The sequence below is a fragment of the Ambystoma mexicanum genome, chromosome 8 (genome assembly GCF_040938575.1).
Source record: "Ambystoma mexicanum isolate Mex_15411 chromosome 8, UKY_AmexF1_1, whole genome shotgun sequence".
Taxonomy (NCBI): domain Eukaryota; kingdom Metazoa; phylum Chordata; class Amphibia; order Caudata; family Ambystomatidae; genus Ambystoma; species Ambystoma mexicanum.
This window is the reverse complement of record NC_090929.1, coordinates 1129414471-1129439232: the sequence shown is the minus strand read 5'-3', so window position 1 is coordinate 1129439232 and position 24762 is coordinate 1129414471. Positions and strand designations below refer to the sequence as shown.

At 45.5% G+C, this 24762-nt stretch overlaps 1 protein-coding gene across 5 annotated transcripts in view; it reads left to right on the top strand.

Moving 5' to 3' along the window:
• LOC138472811 (mitogen-activated protein kinase 8-like) overlaps window positions 1–24762 on the top strand; it is a gene marked incomplete in the record, with an annotated part of 957660 nt that overhangs the window by 292894 nt on the left and 640004 nt on the right. For all 5 annotated transcript variants that reach the window (XM_069611172.1, XM_069611169.1, XM_069611173.1 and 2 more), the window contains 1 exon segment: window positions 21608–21737. In XM_069611172.1, coding sequence (XP_069467273.1) covers window positions 21608–21737 — 130 coding nt within the window.

Below are 24762 nucleotides of genomic sequence, written 5' to 3'. Positions count from 1 at the left end.
TGGTTCAATGTTGCCTCCTGTTAATTATTAGAGGGCCTGGCTCTGGGCGAGGGAAGCCTGAGAGATCTGTTGCAGAGGTGTGTCCTGACAAGGAAAAGGTAAATCCTGAGGACCTGTGTAACTTTCTAAACCAGAGTGCTTTGGGAAAGGGACCTGCAGAGGAGTTCCATTGTAACGCTAGCTTTACTTTGAACTTTACCTTAGTGTCTTGAACTTGGGGAAGGGTGCTACGGAAGAGCTTAATTGTTAGGTTAACTTTACTTTGAACACTGTTAAGTTGGCCAAATCCCATACACCCTATTATTCTGTAGAAGTGAGGGCAAGCGTAGGTTTTGACACAGTATTTTGTTTTGGACTGAGACTTGGACTTCCCTTAGTTTTCTTTCCATTAGAGAACATTCCCACCTTCGAGTTAGGGCACGTTATGTGTTATTCCATCCTGACCATTGAGAATAAAAGTTTTCAAAATCTACTTTATCTGTCTGTCATCTCTTGATACCATGCCTGTCTCACACCCTAAAAAGGCCATAGTTATTGGGACTAGCACCAGCACGCAGGAGTAGTGAAATTCGGCCACTGGTGCCCTCAGAACCTTATACAGTCTTTCACAAAGACAAAGTAATTATTCAAACTCCTCCAAAATTCTTGCCAAAAATAGTCCCCTCATTTCATATAAATGAGATTATTCTGCCGATTTTCGCCCCTAATCCTCAATCGGATGCAGAGAAGGCACTTCACTGTTTGGACTTAAGAAGAATGCTTGTTCTGTCTCTGCAGGACTAAGCCATTTTGTAAATCTGATGCTTTACTGGTTACTTTTGGGGGTTCTTCCCCAGGTACTCCGGCATCAATAGCTAGATGGATGTTGTCTATTACATAGTCCTACTTGCTACAGAATTAGCCATGCCCATCAAATATTCATGCTCATGCTGTCGGAGCAAAGGCTTCTACTGTGGTGTTTCAGAGACAAGTGCAAACATTATTGTTTAAATGTTGGTGCCAGATCTGATGTGTCTTGAGGAATTTATTTGCTGAATATATATTGGCTATTCTTTTCTCCCACAGAGCTAAATCATAATGTAATCGCCCATACATTATGGAGGCAAGGGGACGGGACATAGGAGTAATTAAGTTGCACACTGCTGTGACTAACGTACTCCTAGTCCATAGTCCACCTTTCTCCATACTACTCATCTTCTCTTCTCCTCCCCTGGCCACCACCCTTACTGTGGTAGTTTAGGCTGAGGCCTCTTTCTGAAGCGTAAAAGGGAGACTTGAGTTGAGGGCGGGAGGGGCTAGCTGAGCGTAGTTATGCCCAAGGCTGTGCAGCTGCACGCCTCAAATTTAAAGGGGAAATGCACTTTAACAGAAAAAAGGTTCCAGTCAGGGACGCCCATACAGTATGGAGCAAGGAGTATGTTAGTCACTGCAGTAAATTGAACTATGCATTTTGCAAAGTTACTTTACATTTTTCTTTTCCTTTTAATCATGTGCAGCGAAGATGGGTCTATTTATTTTACTTTTTTTTATTTGCATATTAGTTTATTACAAAACCTTTTACAAAATAAGGAAATAAAAAGTCCTCCCAGTCCTGCAATCCTAAAGTTCTAGTCGTACCATCTTTAAAATTCCAAGTAACCCCCTTCCCCCGCCCCCCAGGTAGGCCTGTATTCTCAGGGGACGAAGAAAAGAAAGAAAATCCGTCCCAGTCCTAGGATACTAAAATCCTAGTATTGCCATCTCTGAAATTCCAAGTACCCTCCCACTCAGACCTGTATTATTTGGAGACTTCACAGTTAGTTTGTCGAATTCTTTCAGCATCTCCAACATGCTTCGCCTATTTCCTCTATGGTCAGTCAGGTGGTCTGGTAAATTGGAGGTGGCTGGTGGGTCTGACTTTTTTAGGTTTATGCAGTCTCTTATGAAATCGATCATGGCAATAGCGCGGCCCATCTGCTCACCTTTTAAAGCCATTGTTCACCATTCATCAGCAGATAAAGATTGTTCGTTGTTGATGAATTTAGCTAGATGCTTTGTTTTCAGTTCTGTTAGCGTCTCGGTCACTAGATGTTGCAGTGTTTTCCGTGAGCAACCCAACCTACAAAATCTGCACGTTGGCGATACTGTGTGGCCCTTTGACCTAGCTGCCGCAATCTCCATGGTTGACAGGAGATTAAATCTGATTCTCATTAGCATGGCTCTGTATGTCTGGTCCGTGAATTTCTTTATGCAGCTCTGGGGCTGGCTATATGGTTTCTCCTCAAATCTCAGCTGCTTGAATAGTTTGTACTCGTTCCCTTCCTCCCCAGTCATTATCCAATCTCGCTCCCAGTTTTTTGTGCATTTTATCTGGATTGGACCCTACTTCTGCTGAGGCCTCAGTTGTGGTTAGCAGCTTTCTGCAGGATTCCAGCCACATTGATCCTAGAATGTTATCACTTGTCTTGCTATTTCAGCTTGTCATTTGGAAGCAGACAGCCGGGTTCGGTGGTATGTTGCATATATAAACTTAAAGATTTCCAATTTACTGCTGTGTTTAATGATAGGCCCAGTTCTCTTCTTACAATTTGTATGGGTATTGATTTTGGCAGGCTAAGTACTCTCTTCTAAAATTTCCCTTCGAGTAACATCCAGAGGTTGCAGGGGGCAGTCACCAGTACCTCCGCTCCATAGGTTGCTCTTGGCACCACCGTAGCTTTGTAAAAATCGATTACTGGTTGTGGACAGAAAGCACAGAATCTTCTCTTCAGAATTATCGCTTGGTTAGCCAGCAGTTCTACTTTCTTTATCAAAGCTTCTATATTTTCCTTCTCTACTTGATTTCCCGAAATCAACAGACCCAGATATTTAAAGGTTAGCACACATTCCAGCTTTGCCATTTCCAATGTACCAGCTGAACTTTCTCTTCCCTTTGTTGTGCGTTTGAAGTTGCATCTCCTTCGTTTTTTCTTTAATTGAGAGTTTGTTCACTTTTGTATATGCTTCGAAGCGGTTTAATTGCCTCTGTAGCCCGATTGGTGTTCTGTCCACCAGGACAAGGGCATCTGCGTACAGAAGATGCGTTATCTCGTGCTCCCATACCTTTGGATGGAAGCAGCTACAGGCTTTCATAAATACCACTAGATCTGAGATACACAGGTTGTAAATGTAAGGTGCAAGTGAGCACCCCTGTTTACTCCACGGCCTGTTTTGATTTTGTCGGTTAGTGATCCTTCCATGCTTAGCATTATTCTGACAGTAGTGTCTGTATGCAGGTAAAGGTTGTTTCAAAACCACACTTCGCAATCACATAGGTTAATTACAATTTGCATAAAGTATTGAGTGCAATGAGAAACAGCCATAAAGTATTTAATACAATGATAAACAGCCAACACGTGTTTCGACCAAACAGTCGTCTTCTGGCCATTTGAGTTATAATACATTGCGACAAAATGTCATTCACCAAAACACAAACGTTCGCGGCAAGGGGTTATGGAAACATATATCAAATCAAATAATGAGGCACATTTACCATTCATAAGTGGATGTCACAAAGATCGCCCAATTCACCAACATGCCATAATGTAGAAAAGAAGAAAGACAATTAACACTTAAATTTAAAAAAAATATATATGTGAAAATAATTTGATTCAAATTTTAATTTACCAACGTGATCTTTCTCACTATACACCTCTTAATAGTGTAGAAGACCCTCCACCATGGGAGATCATTCAAAATTGTATGCCCTTGTTTCCGAACATTATCACAGCATGTGTGCTGTTGACACATACCATGGTAATGGCAGCAGAGCTTGGTGTAAAAAGATGCATGCTTGTTCATGCAGTAGGACGTGAATATGCATTTAAATAAACACTAGTTCAAGATATTGTTTGTTATTTATTTGTAATGCACGCCAGACCCAAAGGTATCAGGGCGCAGAAGATGGCAAGAAGACTAAGCTTAGGTTGTAAGTTACATATAGAATGCAAATCAGGAAAATAAAAATATATACAAATACAAGATGTGCAAAACAAAATGAAGTGTACATATAATGCTAGGAAGAACATTTTACAGACAAGAACATCATTTAGCAGAACAATCTGACATCTATATATAGTGCAGGTGAGATGGAGACAGTTGCATTACTGGTCATTATCTTTGAGCTAGTTGATAAAGTTCTTTCTGAACTTCAGATACGTTTGGGCAACTCTCAAGGATAGTGGCAGGGAGTTCCAAAGCTGTGCTGTTTTGACTGGGAAACTTCTCCCCCCAACTCTAGAGAGTTTAAATCTTGGCACAGAGAGGCAGTTAGTATTGGCTGTTCTAGTAGGCCTACTCGAGGATTTTCTGTTGAATCTCTCAGTAAGGTAGCAAGGAGCAGCATTGTTCAGGCACTTGTAAGTGAGTGAGGCAGTTTTCAGCCGGATTTTGTCGTTAGTAGTTAGCCAGTTATTCTGTCTCCTAATCTCGGAGATGTGCTCTTTTTTTAGCAATACCTAGGGCAGCTCTCTGTGCATTGTTCTGAAGCATTTGTATTTTTCTGACAATGTACTTATTAGCACCAATGCAAAGGGAGTTAAAATAGTCCATTTTGGAGAGAAAGAGAGCTCTGGCCAGGATAATGCAGCTATTCTTGGATAAGAGTGGTTTGCCAGCTCTAATGAGTTTGCATGTATATGCAGTGGCAGACGCCATGGAATTTACTTGTTCAGTGAAAGTGAGGGTGGAATCGAGGTAAAAGCCTAGGGTTTTCACCTCTTTGACATCTTTAATGGGGAGGCGTCAATGTTAAAGGACATGTATTCATGTCCAAGTCTTTTGAGGTTGGAAGTGGTTCCCAGGATAACGAGCTCAGTTTTGTCATCATTCAGACAGAGATTGTGAGTGGCCATCCATGCCTGGGTGATGAGGTAGACGCTATTTACCAAGGGCAAATCCTTGTCATGATCCCCAGAAAGTGTTAAGGGAATCTGGGTATCATCTGCATAGTTAGTGTAGGTGATAACAAGAAGGTCCAGATCATAATAAACGGACTTGGTAAATATGTTATACAATGTAGGTGAGACACATGATCCCTGGGGCACTCCACAGGTGATGAGGTCGGCGGCTGCTGAAGGGGAGAAGACGCTCATGGTCCTGTTGCTAAGGAATAATTGTTTCCAAACTATGGCCTCCTTGGAGAAATGCACTGCTGAATCTAGGTGGTTGCATAAGATCTTGTGATCCACCAGGTCAAATGTAGCTGAAAGGTTGAGTAGGAGAAGTAGGGCTGATTTTCCCTTGTCCCTAAGCTCATCAATTTGGGCCTTGAGATCAATTAATGCTGTTTCCTTGCCATGTTGTGGCCTAAATCCTGATTGACGGGATCCTAGGAGTTGCTTAAGCTACAGATACTTCTGTATTTGGAGATAAGCCACCTTGTCAAGGAGTTTAAGAAGGCATGGCACTGTAGTGATAGGCCTGTAATTTGTCAGTATGGTTGGGACTAATGTCTGTTTTTTTTTTAGGCAAGGGAGTACCCAGGACTCTGATGTTATTTGGGATGGTGCCTGAGGAGAATGAGGCATTAATTAGCTTTGAAATGAAAGGTCTTAAGTCTCTGGCGGCATCCTTGATTAGTTGGGCTGGGCATTGATCGCCCTCGCAGTTTGAGGGTTTGATGGAGAGGATAACTTTTTCAACCTCGATTAGAGATTTTGGAGAAGCTAAAGCGGAGTGGAGGTTTGAGAGGGCATGGGGGTATTAAGTGAGGTTTTGGTGGTTAAGGAGACTTTTTTGTTTGGTGATATTGTCCTGAAGGGTGGTGACGTTGTTGACTAGTGCTTGCTGAATATTGGAACACCAAGTTTTGTCCTTTACATAATTGTCTTGCGCTGGGATCGGAGTTTCTATTTTGTGAGCATGGATAGTAGGCTTGTCAAATTATGACTAATAAAAGCAAAGCATGATCATTATTACTGACCAGCTACCTGGGCTGGATAAGGTACGGCCCCTGCTTTGACCGGTATTGCAAAATACTGAAATTTAAATGGAAACAACTAATTTACGTCTTTTGCATTTTGTTAATTAAGGAAGCTTTTGTTGTTTAATGTAACCTCTAATGTCCCCCTACCTGACTGTTATATACTGTCTACCCCACCTGGGGATCGCGTAACTGCAGGTACGCTGCTCGCTTGAATCTAAACATGAGCAATTAAAGCAGTGTGCGAGAGGAAGGGGAAAAAAAATCGAAATGGGGATTGAATATAAGGAAGTAACAGGATAGCTCCTGTGCTTACCTCTCGTTCCTTTGTGATCGCCATATGTAGTTTAGTCGGGGCAGAGACCCCGGAACACTGACTTTGTAAACTCCTAAAGTGACCGAGAAGGGATTCCGGACGTCGGTTGAGTGACACTGCGGCCGCCATGTTTGTTTGGGCTAATTCGAACGCTGCAAGTTACAAAGCACCGCAAGTTACGGAGTTTAAACAAACGGGCAAGATGTGCTCATTATTTGTAGCCCGGCTAGTATTCGCAGTCATCTCTACTTTAATTACTGTTATGTTAAAGGAACTTGTGTTTCATGTGTAAATGCAAGAACCTAAAATTTGTGTGGGCTAAACGAGAACACTTGGCTCTGATGCTTCTCAGGCATGTGTCAAGAGGACATATGCAAGTAGGCTGTAGGTACAAGAAATGGGGCCTTATTACGAGTTTGGCGGTAAGAAATCCTAATTACTGGCATGCCGGTGCCACTGTGTCCGTGAACTCCAGCTGCCGGAAACACCAGTTGATTCTGTGTTGGTATGCACGCGCCTTCCAGCATACAGGATACGGTAGCACCAGCATGCCGATAATTCCAACAACCCCACCCCCAAAATGCCAACACTGGCACCCTCGGTGCTGGTGACTCTGCATCTGGCATCACGCTCCCGGGTCCACCGGCACCGCTAACACTGGTGTCACATTTACCGTGACCGAAAATACATTGATCGCCGGAACAGGAAATCGACCGCGGCCATTACTAAAACACAATCCTTTGCAATCCTGAGAGCACAGGACACACACACCTAAATCCTGAGCACTGATTTTGAAAAAGCAAGATGACATCAAGAGTTTGTGCAACTCGGAGGCGCAAGCCACGCTGCACGAGGCTGAGCTAAACATGTAGGTGGACACCATTGTCCAACAGGCAGACCAACTTTTCTCCACCGACCAATGCAGGCAGGCACAGCTCTGAAAGAAGACCCTCTGGGAGGAGGTTGACAAGAAAGAACAGCAGTTGGCACAACCCCCCGCACTGTGCGTGACTGCCACAAAAGGTGGGATGACTTGCGCTTGAGGGTGCGAAAACTCCTCTCGGCCCAGCGCCGACAAGGTAAGGCCACAGGTGGTGGCAGTGCATCCCCCATCCACCTGCAGCCCTGGGAGGCGACGTGCAGCAGTGTGCTGCACCTCAAGTCCATAGAAGGTGTTGGTGCTGTCACAACAACCTCCCTGTCCACTGTGCACACATTAAAGCTGCAAAACACAGTGTGTTGTGCACAACACCAATACAGCCCTGCGGGCACCACTCAACCTGCAACCTGGTTGCACACAACTACATTCATCCCAAACCTCACTCATACCCCAATCACACAAAGAACATAGCACAGGCCCCTGTATCGCTAACATAACATGCTCCTGCTGGCACTCAGATACACATCCCCCCCTGCCACAGAGCATTTGTGTGTTCCCGTCGTGCTAGCCAATGCAGTCACATCGGTGCCAAGCACCTACACCACCCACAAAAGACCAGAGTCACACACCAAGGAAACATGTGACTCCCTCGTCCCACCGAGCCCGACCCATAAGCACACATTTCCACCGATCCCTGTAAGTGCTGCAGGCACATGGGGACCCTATCCATGGCCCAACCCTCCCCAAAATGACATCATAGAGCATGAGTGACACACCCCTAACTCCCTACCCAGAAATGTCCAGTACACCACAACAATATCTCCATCACACCACACATCATGTAGGTACATCAGACATCCAACGGCAAAGTGTCCATGACACAAGCATGTGTGCACCATGCCATGTCCCCTGCCATCAAAAAGCAAATGCATTAATGTCTGACTCATCAATCCACACTCATCACTGACGCCCTGCCTTTGACTCCCTCAAGCACATCTGGCAATGAGGATGCCCATCCCAGCACATCAAGGTGCACCAGGCGTGGATGCCGCAGGACCACCATTACCACTTCAACCCAGGACTCCACAGCCTCAACAGGCAGATGTGCAACTGCAACCCCAGCTGCATTCCTCCAGCAGTGCCGCCGCAGGTGCCTGTGGTCCCTCCAGCAGTGCCAACGCAGGCACCCATGGTCCCTCCAGCACTGCCACTGCAAGCCCCCCAGGTCCCTCCAACAGTGCCACTGCAGCCCCCTCAAGCTGCACCGACCCCGGCAGCCCCAGAAGCAGCAGTGCTGCCACCACTGCCACAAGGCAGTGCACATGCGTGCTTTGGATGCGACACACCAGACGAGGGTGGTCTGGAAACTGGAGGCATGACAGACCAGTGCATTGAGAAGCCCCTGCTCTCCAGCTCGATGGGCCCAATTAGCCCTCAATGTCCCCCTTCCCCAGTGTTAGGGATATTGAAGGACACCTCACCAGGATGGAGCAACGGCAGGATGCACTCACATCCCTGGTGCAGCAACACCTTCAGGAGGCCCAGCTCATGCGCAAGAGAGTGCAGGCCAGTGGAAGACGTAATGCATGTGCACTTGGTCGCTGCACACGTGCCATTGTCCAGATGTCACGGAGGGTGAGGGAGGGGAACAGCGTGATGTCCTCCATCGGAGAAACAATGGCCATGTTGCTTCAGGCTTTCTTGGACTGACGCCCCATGGCACTACCCCCCGCAACATCAACAAGCACAACACTTGGTAGTTCTGTGCAGAGCAGCCCAAGATGGCGATCCATGCGACTGTCCCGCTTGGCACAAGGCCGCACCCCGGAACCAAAAAGGGGATGCAAATGGGTCGTGGACGCATACATGCCCTGTCTGTGACTTGTGCTAATGTACATTGCAAAACATGACAGGAGTTGGGGAGGGACAGTTGGGGAGTATATTATTGGGTGTTGGACATTTCACATTTGTATATATTTTCTTAGCACAAATTATAGTTGGTGTTGCAAAAAATCATGACTGGACATTGATTTTTCAGTGCGCGTCATTTTATTTATGTGCAGTGCCCAGTGCGCTTGCTGGCCTGTGCCGCGTGTATGACAGGTGATTAGAAGTAGTGGTGTATAAGTTCATCTCGTGCGACACGTCTATCCATGCTGTCACGGCATTGTGCAATTTCTAGTTTGTCATCACTGTCGTCATCAGCCTCTGGTGGGTGCATGTCCATGTCGAGAGGGGGGGGTGGGACGTTGCGCCTGACACATGTTGTGCAACATGGCACAGGCCAGCACTATCTTTCCCACCTTTTCAGGGCTGTATATTAGTGCTCCCCAATCTGCTCAGGCACCGTAAACATCGTCTTTAACAGGCCAAATGTCTGTTCAATGGTGCACCGAGTATGTACATGGGCACGGTTGTATGCCTGCTTGTGGATGTTGTGGGGTTGCCTCATGGGGTTCATCAACCATGGCCTCAGGGGATAATGAGCATCACCTGCACGGGAGCAACAGAATGTGCACAATGTCATACTTCTGCCCATATCATGTTGGCACATGCTGCATAGTGTTCATTTGAGAAGACAGAGATGCACACGCAAAATGAAGTTTAGCTAGCATATGCCCTATTTTGGATACCAGAAATGCACATTTTGAGAATGCGTGTTGGGTGTGTGGTGTGCAGTGGCATTCACATGCCCATTCAGACAACATGACCTCTGACCCGTTTAGTACAACTGACACAAATGGAAGTGGTGTATGTCTCATTGTGTTACAATGCTGTAATACCAGTATGTCCATGAAACAAAACCTGACATCTGTATGAGAAGACATTTAGATTTCAAATGCGATGTATGTGTGATTGTGCAGTTCTAACAGGCAGGGGACCTGCCCAATTGGTGTGCAGGCAAATGGTGTTATATGTGTAGGAGCTTAAGTATTTTCTGTCTGCATCAGGTGTTGTGGGTTTGATTTACTGTGTTTGTGCTTCTTTTTGTCACTTTGATGTGGGGCATTCTGGCACATATAGTTATTTTTTTTATTGCTATATGGAATTGATGTTGTCATGCATGCACTGGATTATTTTCCTGAATTGAGACACGCCTGTCAAGGCCTTGCACTCAGGCATGCTATTACTGTATTACTGCGTTGCACCTTGAGTAACACCTGTACACTTGCACCTTTAATGCACTCAGCACATAGGTTTATCTCCCATTAACTTTAGTATCTTTACTTGTACTATTACTTACGTTGTACTATTGTCGCAATTAATTATCTTTGCTCTTATTTCTGGTTTACCTTCCCCTTTAACCACCCTATCCGGCCTCTGTGTGCTTTCATGTTTTTTAAATGTACGAGCGCATACCAGTACGAGAAATAATGGCTTGATGCATACAATGTGCACAGGTTCTGGTGATGGGTGTTATACATGCCCATAATACAACAGTGCACATGCCCATAATACAACAGTGCACATGCCCTTGTAGTTGGACTCACCCACCAGCCAGGAACGCTGTCCACCGTGACCTGCCATGTACCGAGGCAGTGTGGAGTTGCACAGCACCATGGAGTCGTGGGTTGAACCGGGAAATCTTGTGTAGCAAGGGGTGATGAGGTGGCGGGCATCGCACACCATCTGCACCTTCAGTGAATGATAGTTTTCTGTTGCGGTTCACTGCCTCCACAGCATGCCTAGCCACCATCTCCACATGTGTGCAGTTAAAAGCACCAATGCTGTTTGGCATGCCTGCAAGGGCGTGGAAGGCTATTTTTGTGACATTTACTGTGTCAGCAGTCCTGGGTAGGCTGATGTGGTCTCTAACGTGACGCAGGAGTGCATCAATGTCCTGGAACCGGACACGTGAAAAGCAGGGTTGCGATATCCCATGCAGCTCACCCACAGTGTGCTGGTATGTGCCTGTGGCTAGGAAGTGTAGCACAGACACTACTTTGAGCAAGGGGGCGGGGTGGGGGGAAATGGCTGTGCAGATATTTGAGGCTGGCCAGGTCATCATGGATCAGGTCCACTATTGAAGTGATGATATCCCTTTCTAGCAGGTACAGGCTCCCTGCGGGCTGCAACCTGCTGGACATTGGGATTTTGCTGGGCCATGATGGCCCTCCTTCTCTTCAAGCGCCTTTGCTGCATTCTCTGCCTCCCTGCCTCTTAAGTAGTAGGCCTGCCGGCATGACCTCCAGCTCCAGTAATGATACTGCTAGCGTGGTGGTGTTGTGATGGGTGTGGGGTGTGGGAGCGGTCCTTTTGTGCTGTGGCACTGCTCATTAGGACCACCTGTGCTGCTTTTGGGCACCTGTGGCATGTTTCTACACACCTGAATCTACTTAATGCCTGGTCTGCGATGCTGGCACTGTTTTCGCGTTGCTACGGCATGTCAATGCCGGTAATTGCGTGTCCGTGCAGCTTGGAATGTGCACTTACTAATGCCATGCCGGTATCTCGGGCACGGTGTCTCCACAGATTCTGGCAACGGTATTGCTCGATGCGGTGGGCCACTTGCGGTGGCGGTGTTAACGGCATCGCATCTCAAACTATGCCGGTCTGGAAAAGGTGCTGGTACTGATCTACCGGCAACACTATTTCCGGACCGGCATACTTGTAATGAGTCCCATACTATAGTTAACATCAAAATAAATTACCTCTCACATAGATTTAACTAATATTCGTAGTGAAAGTAGTCCGAATTGGCACAGACCATTAGATATGTAAAACTTGAGTTGTTATTCAAAAATAACGCAGTTGGACTATTCAGAATAATGCAAATGTTCATAAGACCCACACTACATAGTGTGGGAATCCTGTTGACATTCTTATGTTAATGTATGTGGATTTTCGTCACAAGAACACAGAGAACTCCTGGTCTGTGTTTAGACAAGAATAGACTGTTCTGTATTTACAGATGAGTCGAGACTCGAATTGCCTCAACATCTGTTCGTGGTTAAGCCCCTGCAGCCGAGGTGGTGAGGGTGCTTGTCATTCCAATGAACCGTACGTTTTTGGTGTTGTCCATTTGGTCACACCTTTGCCAATTTATGGCAAAAGGATATTTTTAATCCCGACTCGAAATTGTGTTCCCGGATCCTAATTTTTAAAACCCGTATTGTGCTGCCTGTGTAATGGGAACCACAAACACAGATAATACAATAGATAACATATTTGGAATAGCAATTGATAAAATGACATATTTTATGAGTACCTAAAGTTCCCAAAGTTGATCTTGTTAGTTTCAAAGGCGTATGGGCACATTTTATAGCCTACATATTTATGGAAGCTCCCCTTACGCATTTGCTGTAACCAATTGCATTGTCTCTCTTGAATGACGATATAATATTTTTCTTAATGTGGGTGCTTTACTGTATAGAATGTGGTTTGAAAGGGCTTTGTCCAATCTTAGAAGGTGCCAGTTTTTTCGATATATGAAACGTGGAGTGACTGTCTGCATTGTACCTAGTAATAAATTTGATCGGCCTGGGGATTTCTGTCATGCTCTTTAGATTTGGGAGTAAGTAGGACTCTCCTGTCTAACAAGTTCACCTCTTGTGCTTCATCCAATGCTGAGGCTGGATATCCTCTTGCCAAAACTCTCTGCCTTATATTGCTGCATTCAGCCTGATGGTCACATTCCTGACTACAATTACATTTTGCTCTGATATACTCTTCCTCGTGTATATTCTGAATCACTTTTTTGTGGCAACTGGTGGCATGCAGTTTGGAATTCACTCATGTGGGTTTCCTAAAGGTTTGTGTCTTGATACTGGTAGGAGTGATTGTGATTCGAAGATCTAAGACATCAATACTAGCTGTGCTTGTTGTGCGAGTGAAAGAAATACCCTAATTGTTTGAATTTAGGTATGCGACAAATTGTGTCAACTCTAGTTCTGTCCCTAACTACACCATAATGACATCAACAATATAACGCCTCCAGCAGCAAATATGAGGTTCAAAAGGAGGATTGATTAGTGTGAATTCCTGTTCAAATTGATGCGTAAATAAATTGGCCAGGGCCGGAGCATAACTTTCTCCTATGGCAATGTCAACCTTTTGTGTATAGTATGATTAATTAAACAGAAACACGTTATTTAATAGCGAGAAAAGAAGAAATTCCTTCACCATCTCAAGATGTTGGTAACAAGATGCTGACTTGTCCCTGAATATGTAGTTCACATCATCTACTGCCAGATTATATTGGATGGAGGTGTATAAGGACTTTACATCATGTGATCAGACGAGAGTTATCTAGTATTTGTAATAAATTGCGAATTTTTAGAACATGCGCACAGTGTCCTGCATGGCATCAAACATCCATTGATCTATACAGATAAAGGTTCAGGGACCCAGCCCTTTCCACTCATTATGGACCTGTCATCTGGAATTCTATCATAATCTTTATGAATGTTCGGCAGGAAATAAATGGTTGTTTGGGATACCACAAGAAATTGCCTTTCTGAATCTGATAATCCCTTTTGATGCCACTTGAGAATCCACTGGCTAGCCAATGTTACAATATTGCTTGTAGGATTAGATGGTAGAACAATGTAACTGCCCGGTGTGAGATGATTCATTGCAATGTAAATGTAATCTACCTTGTCGAGTATAACGAGATTACCGCCTTTGTCGGCCTCCTTTATGCCAAGAGAAGTGTTTTCTGACAAACGTTTAAGTGCCTTAGCTTCAATGACTGATAACTTTTTTAATGATTTTTAGGAATTCTTTTGTCTAAGTGCATGAATGTCTCGAGCGACCGCTTCATGAAATGTGTCAATTACATTCTCACCCAAGAAAATTGGAGTGAATTTTTGTTGGTCAGTATTGAGTTAATTTAACACTTCAAAGACAGTAAGTTCAGGACAACCCGCCCTTTCCTCCAGTGAACTAAAACATGCGTACATAGCACCTTTTGTAAAGATATACTCGACGGCGGGCACTGGGTATGCAGTTGTACAAACTGTTTCACGTGAGAAGCAAAATACATTTTCAATTTTAATATACGAACAAACTTGAACAAGTCAATTTGAATGTCTACATAATCTTTGTCGGTGTTTAGAGCTCTTATCTGCGATATCAAATATGGCTGGCAGTTTGTTTGTTTATTTTGCCCACAGCAATTCTATGACAAAACGGGAGGCTCGCATTATGCTTATCTTTCTTTAATACCGCCATATCAGCATTTTAAAACTTTCAACTTTAACTTTTTTGTTTTTGTTTTTTTTTATCTTACATGCTTCTTGGAAAAAACCAAGCAACAAGTTACAAGTTTTATACTTTTTAAATCGAATCAACAAGGCTTCAGGAACCACTCTTCCCATAATCCTGAGGCCCTTCGTAGTCCTGACCTCTACCCCCACACCAATCAGTGACCAGATAGGGGTATAAACACAGCTTTCCCTAGGTCCATTCCTCTTTCTTTTTTGCTGCCATACTGAGAAGTTTTATGCCTCATGTTTGTATTCTTGTCAGTTAGCATTGCTTAGTATAATAAGTCTTTCAAGATTGTGGGTTATATCAATCCTATTTAAATGATAGTCCAAGAGTGTTGTATGGATAAATGTTAAAGGTTTTGGTTTAACAGCGTTTCTACTGTCTATTAGAAGGCGCGCACGCGCGTATTACCGGTAGTTTTCGCTCCGATTATACTCGTAACGCGTTTCAGTACGAGCGGGGGGAGGAGAGGCGGGGCGGAGCCGCGGGCAAAGCCGCTCGCTTTTGGCAGCCGTCCTGTTCTCCTCAGGCAGGTGCGGAGACTTCGCCCGCGACCAGCGAGCGAAGACTCTAGGATGCTGTAGCCTCCTCTATACGCGTCTAAGCGGAGGCGGCTCGCGCCGCTGAACACGCGAGGCCTTAAGACCCAGCGAGGTTGGTCCTGCCTCACAATGTTCCCGGCATGCTCAACGCTCCCCTAACGCTCGTTTTCGCTCGTACTATTAGCGAAACGGAGCGGAGGGTCAAGCGATTCACTGCTTGAGGAGAAATTTATAAAACATTTTTTAAAAAAAATAGATTACAATATCGTGGCATGAACTGCAGAACGTGATAACATTTCACAGGCAAGCTAGAAAGGCACAGAGTGCTCAGGAGGCAACTCTGATTCAGAGCCTTATTTTTTGGCTGATTCCCAAGAAATTAGCACTGCTAAACAATATCCAATGGCTCACTCATCGCACCCTGGAGATTCCCAGTCCACCACACCAGAGTGGAGTGAACAAGAGTGGGAGGAAGAGCCCACTTGGCAAGACACAGATTTATCCCTGAGCTTCAAGAGGGTGCTAGGAGATTCACTTTCACAGGCTGCCTCCCAGGGGGTGCAACCTTTGACAGAAAGGTTGGAAATGCTGGAAGCAGGCGTGGCTGAGCAGCGGGAGCAGCTGACAGCCAGGAAAAGACGGGCAGACAGCCCTGGGGAAGAGACATCAGCCGGACACCCTCAGAAGAGGGTTGAAAGTAAGGGGTGTAAAAAAGCCCGGAAGAGCGCAGATTCTTTAACCCCCTCGGGCACAAGAGATCGGATTAACTCTGTTCCCCAAAGTCGGAGCGACCCAGTCGCCAAATTGAAAGAAGCCTTTCTAGCAACGTTAGCGGATGGCCATAACAGACCCCCTGCCCCAGGGGTGGACAATTCAGGGGATTATGAAGAGGGATACGCCCCCGACGACGAAGGGGGAGATGAAGAGGATTTTCCTCAGCCATTTCCTCAAAATGCTCCAGAGGAAGAAGATAACATAGTTGATATGTTTGACCCAGAGACCATCAGGCACCCTAGGTCATCTGATTGGGTGCCTTCACCCAGAGTGGCATTGTACATGTCACAGCACATCAGGAAGCCACTGGACAGAGAAGTTCGATCCCGCATGCGATCGGAGTGTCCACGCCCAGAGTTGCCAGGGAAGCTGGCGGATACACCAGACCCAAAAATGGTCACAGTCGTTAACAAATACGCGCGAGACGTCAGGAAAGGCATCGATCGATCGATCGATCGATCGATCGATCGATCGTGCGTGGAAAGGGTGTCAAGACAAGCTGTTGGATTTGGCAGGTCCACTGGCTAAAATTATGGACCTTGTGGAAAAATGGAGACACTGGTACTCCAGTAGATATTCAAGCCCTAGGTAACTGGGCTCAAAGGGCAGTGTGCCTGTTGGGTAACGCCAACTGCGCAATTTCGTCAGAACGGAGAAGAGGCATCCTCCTAAAGATCGACAATAAGCTCAGTGATTTAGCCACTTATGAAGCAGGTGAGGGAGCCAAAGGGCTTCTTTTTGGGGAAGCTTTCACAAAGGAGATGTCTCAATTTGTTGGTACATACTCCGCCCTCGAGAGAGCCCAGAGCTCTATAAAGAAGATATTTCCAGGACGTGTTTTTTCTGGGACCGGACGAGTCAGAGGTTGTTCGTCCGGTCGCTACAACTACCAAAGAAGACCTCGGGGCCCGTGTGCGCAATACTGGGAAGGTCGTCAGCAAGACACCTTTTTCCCGGCCAGAGGAAGATATCCAAGAGGCCGCAGAGGAAGAGGTTTGTTCCGTCAGCCCGGCGCAACAGGCGGTGAGTACACCAAATGTTCCTATTCTCTGTTTTCTGAGAGAATGGCAGGCTTTGTCAAGCGATGCTTTGGTTTTACAAGCAGTAGCAGGTCTTCATCTAGTTTTCATAGACAGTCCAAGACAGGACAGGGAGCCTGGGCCCATTTACATGCCACTAGAAGAGAAAGAGCTTTTGCACAGCGAGCTAAACAAATTAGTAGAGAAAAACGCAATAGAGCGCGAGAGCATAAAGGGTCAGGTTTTTCTCAGCAATATGTTCCTAGTGCGCAGAGGGGAAAAGATTTGTCCAGTCATAAATCTAAAAGAATTAAACGGTTGGCTGGAGTACAACCATTTCAAGATGGAGGGCATTCATCTCCTCCGAGACTTATTGCGTTCCGGAGATTGGCTAGCTCGCCTAGACCTCAAGGACGCTTATCTAGCGATTCCGATAGCGGCAGCCTTTCGAAAGTACCTACAGTTCCAATGGGAAGGAGAGATTTGGCGGTTTACATGCCTGCCATTCGGGCTGGTGTCAGCACCTTGGGCGTTCACGAAAGTGATGAAGCCAGTAGCTGCAGCTATCAGGGAGAGAGGTATTCATATGATTATTTATCTGGATGATATCCTGGTGATGGGAATCCAGCAAAGAGACCCTCACGAGAGATGTACAGTGGATCTTCCAGTTCCTATGATCTCTGGGATTCCTAGTAAATTTAGAGAAGTCCCAATTAGCACCAGTTCAGAAATTGGAATTTTTAGGCTTCACCATAGATACCATGAAAGCGACTCTAGAGCTTCCAGGGCACAAAGCGATAAAGAAGGAGCTCAGGACAGTGATTGCGACGCGAGTTATTTCGCTTCGGAATCTGGCCAGAATAGTGGGTCTGCTTGCAGCCTCCATTCAGGCCATTTTCGCGGGGCCGTTACATTATTGAACATTACAAAGGCTCAAAATCAAACATCTCCGCGGAGGCTTGAGATATCACCAGCCCGTGAACCTAGATCAAGAAGCCATGACAGAGCTGCGTTAGTGGCTAGAGAACATGGAAGCCTGGAACGGACGAGCGATTTTCAGAGATGTTCCAGAACTGACCATAGAGTCAGACGCAAGCAGGTCAGGTTGGGGAGCCAGGTGCGAACATATCCAGACAGGCGGTAAGTGGTCCAGCGAAGAATTGAGCCTCCACATAAATTGCCTAGAACTTCTAGCAGGCTCCTTCGCGGTCCGAGCGTTCACGAAGGACAAAATAAGATGTTGCGTTTTGCTCAAGATGGACAACATCTCAGCAGTCCGCTACATCAACAAATTGGGGGGAACGAGATCCAGAATGTTAGCGGAATTAGCGAAAGATTTCTGGCATTATTGCCTTCGGAACAACATTACGGTAACTGCAGAATATCTTCCAGGGAGCCAGAACAGTATAGCAGACTGGAAGTCTCGGTATCTTGTAGACTCCAGCGATTGGAAGCCGCACCCTCTAATTTTCAAGCGTCTCTGAGACATATGGGGACCACTAGACATAGATCTATTTGCGTCCAGACTGAACGCGCAGACACAGAAGTACTTCAGTTGGAGGATAGACCCAGGGGCAGCGGGTACGGACGCCTTTCTGCATCCATGGAACGGAGCAGTCCACTATGCCTTCCTGCCATTCGCAATGATTACAAGGGCTCTAGCGAAAGTCTGCAGAGACAAAGCGGAAGTGGTGATGGTGCTACCCTATTGGAGGGAACAGGCTTGGTTTCCAGTAGCGATGGAACTTTCTACGGATTTTCCGAGGATGGTTCCGAGCATCCAGGGCCTTCTACTCGACCCGACTGGTCGGGTAAAACCGCTCATAGAGGCGGGCTCCCTGCAGCTGATTGCCTGCAGGGTTTCCGGAGAAGATGGAACTTCCCACGCATTTCAGACCTCGTGCAGATTGTATCCGAGACTCCTGGGTGCGTTCCACCATTAGGAGCTATAACACAGCTTGGAACAGTTGGGCGCAGTGGTGTTCAGAACACAGTCTGGATCCCATTTCAGCACCTCTAGTGAACATCCTGAACTTTTTGGCTTCAAAATTCCAAGAGGGTTCTGCTTACAGAATGATAGGTGTCTACAGATCTGCAATTTCAGCAGGACATAATAAAGTAGAAAATAATCCAGTAGGAGAACACCCAGCAATCCTCCGGCTCCTTAAAGGGATAAAATTGAGAAGGCCGCCAGAGCCGAAGTATGCAGTTTTATGGGACGTTGGACGTTTTTCAGTTATTCCTTAGGTGGCCGAAAAATGAAGCTTTATCCCGGTCACATTTGTCAGGCAAATTAGCTATGCTGCTGTGTCTAGTAGCGTGCCGGAGAGTATCGGACGTGAAAGCATTAGAAATCGATAGAAAGATATTTTATCCAGAGGGAGTAGCGTTCACTATCGCTCAAAGAACAAAGACTGACTCCAAAGTAATTTCCTACCCTTATTTTGCAGAGAATAAGAAGTTATGCGTAGCTCAATGTATCAAAGATTATGAAGCAGTACCAGCACTAATTAGACCACGCAGCGTAACCCAGTTGCTTATAGCGCATAGAAAGCCTCACCATGCAGTAGCGACAGCACCCATTGCGAGATGGGTGAGGGAGGTCATGCAATGAGCAGGGATAGACTTATCCTTATTTGGGGCACATTCCGCTAGGGGGGGCAATGGCTTCTAGAGCGTTTGCGACAGGAGTGTCCTTACAAGATATGATGAAATCTGCAGATTGGTCTTCTGAATCCACCTTTAAGACATTTTACTTCAAGCCAGTTTCTGATATACCAAATAGAGTGTTAGCAAGCTTTGAACAAGCATAATGCGAGCCTCCTGTCTTGTCATAGAATAAAGATTGCCCACGCTAATAGCTCAGGAAAGTCTTAATTCTATTAAAGACAAGGAGGCGAGTATTCTATCCCACCCGAAATAATGAAAATAATGTCTAAGCGAATGAGAATTGTCATGCATTGTGTTCCATTTGTAGTTCATTCCCGCCCTCGTATTACTTTTCTGTTCTCATAGGAGACTATCAGAAGGCGACATGAGCAAGTCTAAGGGAACTCTGATGATCTTCTGGCAAGTTGTCCCCATTGGACCGATCAGTCACGCCAGCCGCGGATCAAGCACAGATCTTATGGATTGTGTTGGACGTTTTATGGACTCTCAGTACAGCTAGAACTCTGTTGGCAAAGAAAGAGGAATGGACCTAGGGAAAGCTGTGTTTATACCCCTATCTGATCACTGATTGGTGTGGAGGTAGAGGTCAGGACTACGAAGGGCCTCAGGATTATGGGAAGAGTGGATCCTGAAGCCTTGTTGATTCGATTTAAAAAGTATAAAACTTGTAACTTGTTGCTTTGTTTTTTCCAAGAAGCATATAAGAAAAACAAAACGAAAACAAAAAAGTTAAAGTTGAAAGTTTTAAAATGCTAATATGGCGGTATTAAAGAAAGATCAGCATAATGCTCGCCTCCTTGTCTTTAATAGAATTAAGACTTTCCTGAGCTATTAGCGTGGGCAATCTTTATTCTCAGCTAATGCTGTCAAAAGCTTTTGAAAACTCAAATGCCAAGTAGCACTTACTCTTAGATTTTAACATTTAGTTTTTCAAGAGTGCTAGAAGGGCCGGCGACTGCGAGGTCCCAAGGCCTTTAGTGAACAAGAATTGGAGAGTATCTTGATGTCCTGTGTCTTTTGCCCATGGGTTGCATATAACTTCCTCAAGACATCGAGGAGTTCAATCGGCCGATAGTTCCCAGGATCCGCCCAGTCATCTTTTATATATCAGCACCATGGTTGCCTCCTTCCAGGACACCAGAATCAATATTGCTCTGAGGATCGATTTAAAGATTGATTCCAATACGGCTGCCCATTCTTTTGGATTTTCTTGTAGCATCGTATTGGACATCGTCCGGGCCTGGAGCACGGGAAGCTTTCGCTCTCATAATCGGGGCAACTATATCGCCCTGGTTATACTTTAGCTTCCAAAGCACCTGCCTAGGTGAGGTTGGTAGCTCTCCCTCTGGTGTTGCATATAGGTCCTCAAAAAATAATTACCTTTTTTTTCTTCAGAGACACTATTAAATTAATATACTTTGTGGACTGGGGTGAACATTTAAAGGTGAAAACTACTAACCACTCATAGTCACCCGCCCCTTCAAGTAAGAGTCAATCAGGATTCCATTATCACTAGCCGCTGTCTTGTGGTGAATGTACATTTCCAGGCTGAGTGTGGACATTTTCTAATAGACTGTGTGTTTACTGCACCTTTAACCACCCACTGTCCACATGAGTGGTGACTTTGCTTCTCTGCTAGATATCTGCTAAATTGCTCTCAAAGCCCTGAAACATGGGGCCATAGAGAATCTATTGAAAACATGCCAGGATAGTGGATCGGGATAGCCTTGCCACAGATCTCTTCCACCAAAATGAGTTATTGAACTGTGGTAAACGCATGCACAGTCAATCCTGATTGTTTTTTTATGACCACTTACATTATACGCTCCTACTTCGGCTTGCCTGGAGGCTGGAGCCATGCATTCTACTAGTATATGACACACCTGCCTCCTTTGAAATGAACCTTAAAAACAATGAAACCTGAACACAGAACTATGGGGGATAGGGGATGGCAGCTAACCCTTCACTACTTTGCTCAGGTTCCACACCCCTCCTTACTACTCCCTGAATTTGTTTGCGTGATGGGAGGGCTAAGGTCAACAGTGCGAGTGGGTTTTCTTTGTGCCTGAATTTGGGATCAAGGTTGGGTTTGTTCTGGCAGGCTGACTTTCATAGATGGCAAAATATTGGCTTTGTTAACCTGTTCTGGTGCTTAGGCAGGGTTTCTTTTGATGATGGGACAGGGGCAATAACTTCTGCTTAGTTGAGCTTTTCCTGTACTTCAATGTTGATTTCAATTTTGTTTGCTTGCAGTGCTGCCTATGATTCCATCCTCGAAAGAAATGTTGCAATAAAGAAGCTGAGCCGCCCATTTCAGAACCAGACGCATGCAAAACGGGCATATCGTGAGCTGGTGCTGATGAAATGCGTAAACCATAAGAACGTAAGTGCTGCTCTTACTGTAATTCCTTTGAGCGACACAAGCTTGTATGATGGACTGTGTGCACTTGTTTGGACCTTATAGTTAATGATTACTGACATCTTGGACAGGATCGCAGGGCGGCCTGATTTGAGCTGCAGTGCAAGGGGTTACAAGATTTTCAGGTTTTCGCTTTACTCTGTCACAAGTTGGGTCTGAATGCAGCAGGGAATGGACAGAGTAGTTGGTGAACATGGCAATGCACTTTCGACTCGAAGTGGCTACTTGCATCTCACGGTCTTGGGCCATTTTCTTCTCTGGCGAGAGCCGGTGGTGCATGGTAACGCGTATGTTATTTTCTTTTGCAGCAAGAGGTTTCACAGAATTGGTATGCTGCTATACTACACCTTAGACAAAGATAGGATTGCTCCGGTACTGTACTTTTCCCTGCAAAGGTTTGGTGTTAGTGCCATAATACTGTGAATCTTCAACAGAAGACTTGTCATGCATTGCATTAGTCTGACATTTTGCTACCTGATTGGAGGCTGAAGGTGCATTGAACCCCTAGATTTTTGGAGGAACGCGGCATAGCCACAATACTTTTGTCCATTCATGAGACTTTTGCCAAAGCATCTCGAAGAGGAACTTACCTAGGACGACAAAAGGCTCTACTCCTGTTCTCTACAACCTGACAGCAGAACATCACCATAATCGGTATGCTCCTTCCCTCATTCTAGGATTAGAGGGAATCTCACTAGTCTTCCCTTACCTTGAAATGGCAGTCACAGTCAAGGTTACTCACCTTTAAGAGTCTGGGTTCTCCTCTGAATTTCACTTGTTACTGGGACCTCCAACAGACTAGCAGTAGATTTTGTCTAAGATTAATGTTTTAAAACCTCTGGGCTTCCGCCTTCACTGCATTGTCCACCAAGCGGCAATCTCTGCTACAGGAAGTATATCTACTGATCAGGTCATGGGTTCTTCTCCACTGTTCACTCAGAACCATTATGCAAACTATGGACAACCCAAAGGGCCAGCAACCGCCAGCCTCCTATTTCCGATTGTCTGACTGACTGATGCTTACCAGTTAGGTCTTTCTTCGGTGTCTGTTGCCGGGTCAAGAAAGTGTCCTTCAGTGTCCAGTTCCAAAGAGTGCAGGGTAGTGGCGAACCTGATGGCACGAGGATGCACTGGGACAATAGTCTGTCCTACCAGCTCGTTCGCAGCGGGAAAAGAATCCGACCAAGTGGCAAGAAGGCAGTAGAACATACCATGAGGCCTGAATTAGTGTTGATGATAACTAGTCCAGGATGCAAGGGACAGGCTGGGTGATAAGCAAACTAAGTTCCTGTGGTGGTTCAGTCACCAGAGCCAAAATGAGTCCAAGGGACAGACCCTGTCTGACCCTGTCCGGCCCGCCGGATATGCCAGACGTGCCGCGCTGCAAGAGATACCCGCCGGCTCTCACCCTGCGCTGCGTTAAGCTACACCTACTTCTACCTGCAGGAAACCCTCAACCGACATTATCTTTGGTTTCGGCCCAACAGCCCGATTGACACACCCCTCTGACATTACCGTCTTACGACGAAATCATCTGAATCCTAGTACCCATATTCACTGGGAGCATTGAACCCTAAATAGAAGTGCACACAACGAATGAGACCACCGCTTCTATTACGGTCCCCGTTATCTCATGTTAACACATTTATGAATCAAATGTGCACACATCAATATTGACAATATTTTCTATAGGGGCACATTCATACCCTAATCCATCCATGTGTGAACTAATTCTGTTCTAGGTACCACCTCCCAGCAATCCATACCCCCACTGTTGTCATGTTTAACCATATGTTCAAGTGTTCTGTTGATGCCAGCTACCTTACTGCTTTTCGGCCCATCACATATTACACGCTCTTGAGTTGACTAATTACTGAAATGTATGCCAATTAGTAAATTGCATGCCACATTGTAATCCTATTAACCCACATGTAATCGCCCCTAGCTTGCCGTACGTTGCTATAGTTAATTTGCCCATAGTGAAATTAGGCAAGCTGTACTGTGCTACATTTATCCTGTAGTGTAATTGGTCCCTAAAAAGCTGCACGCTTTTACTGTTAACATGCGTGCAGCAATCCTAGACTGACCGTACTGTGTTGTTTTTACCCCGTATTGCAATTGCTCCTCAGCACGTTGTTAGTGTTAACCGGCCTATAGCATGCTCCGATAAGCTGCACTGTTACTTTTTTTATCCTGTATTGTAATTGGTCCTTTGCATGCTGCACGCTCTGTGTTTAGCTGCCCACGGCTAATTTAGACTAACTGCACTGTGCTGTTTTACTCTGTACTACAATTGTTCCTCAGCATGTTGTTGGTGTTAATCGGCCCATAGCAAACTCAGACAAGTGCTAACATACTAAATTGTATTGCTGATAATTCTAACCAGCCCATAGTGAGCGTAGGCAAGCTGTTTACTGCTACTGCTAGACATGTACTCCTTACCAACCACTAGATTACCCAACTCTCATATTGTCAGGACCTTACTTACACTAGCAATAGTAATCGCACTAACCCCTACAATTTTAGCTAACATTCTGTCACACAACGCATTAACCTTTATCAGGATGTCACTCCATCATAAGTCAAGGATCATGCTTACTATGAGCACAGTACTACCTCAGGTAGAGTCTATCAAACCTACAACATTCTTGCCACCATGCCTCCTAGACTCCACCAACCCTATACAGAAGCCTAAAACAACTGTCAATCACTATTGCCCACTCCCCCCTCTCAATGTATTCAACTTTATGCTACTACACCCACTCCCAACTAGCCTTGTTCTACCAGCCTTAAAAACCCTAGTCTCAGATCAAGACTTAACGCTACCTACCAACCAACAGACAACCTAAACCTCCCAATTGAACTGAAAAAGAGAACCAAATTAAACCCCAAGGACAACACCAAATCCAACAACACTTGCCACAATTCTATCTCCCCGTTGCCCAGCCAACCTGACATCAACCCACCTTACATCAAAGGGGCACTGGTA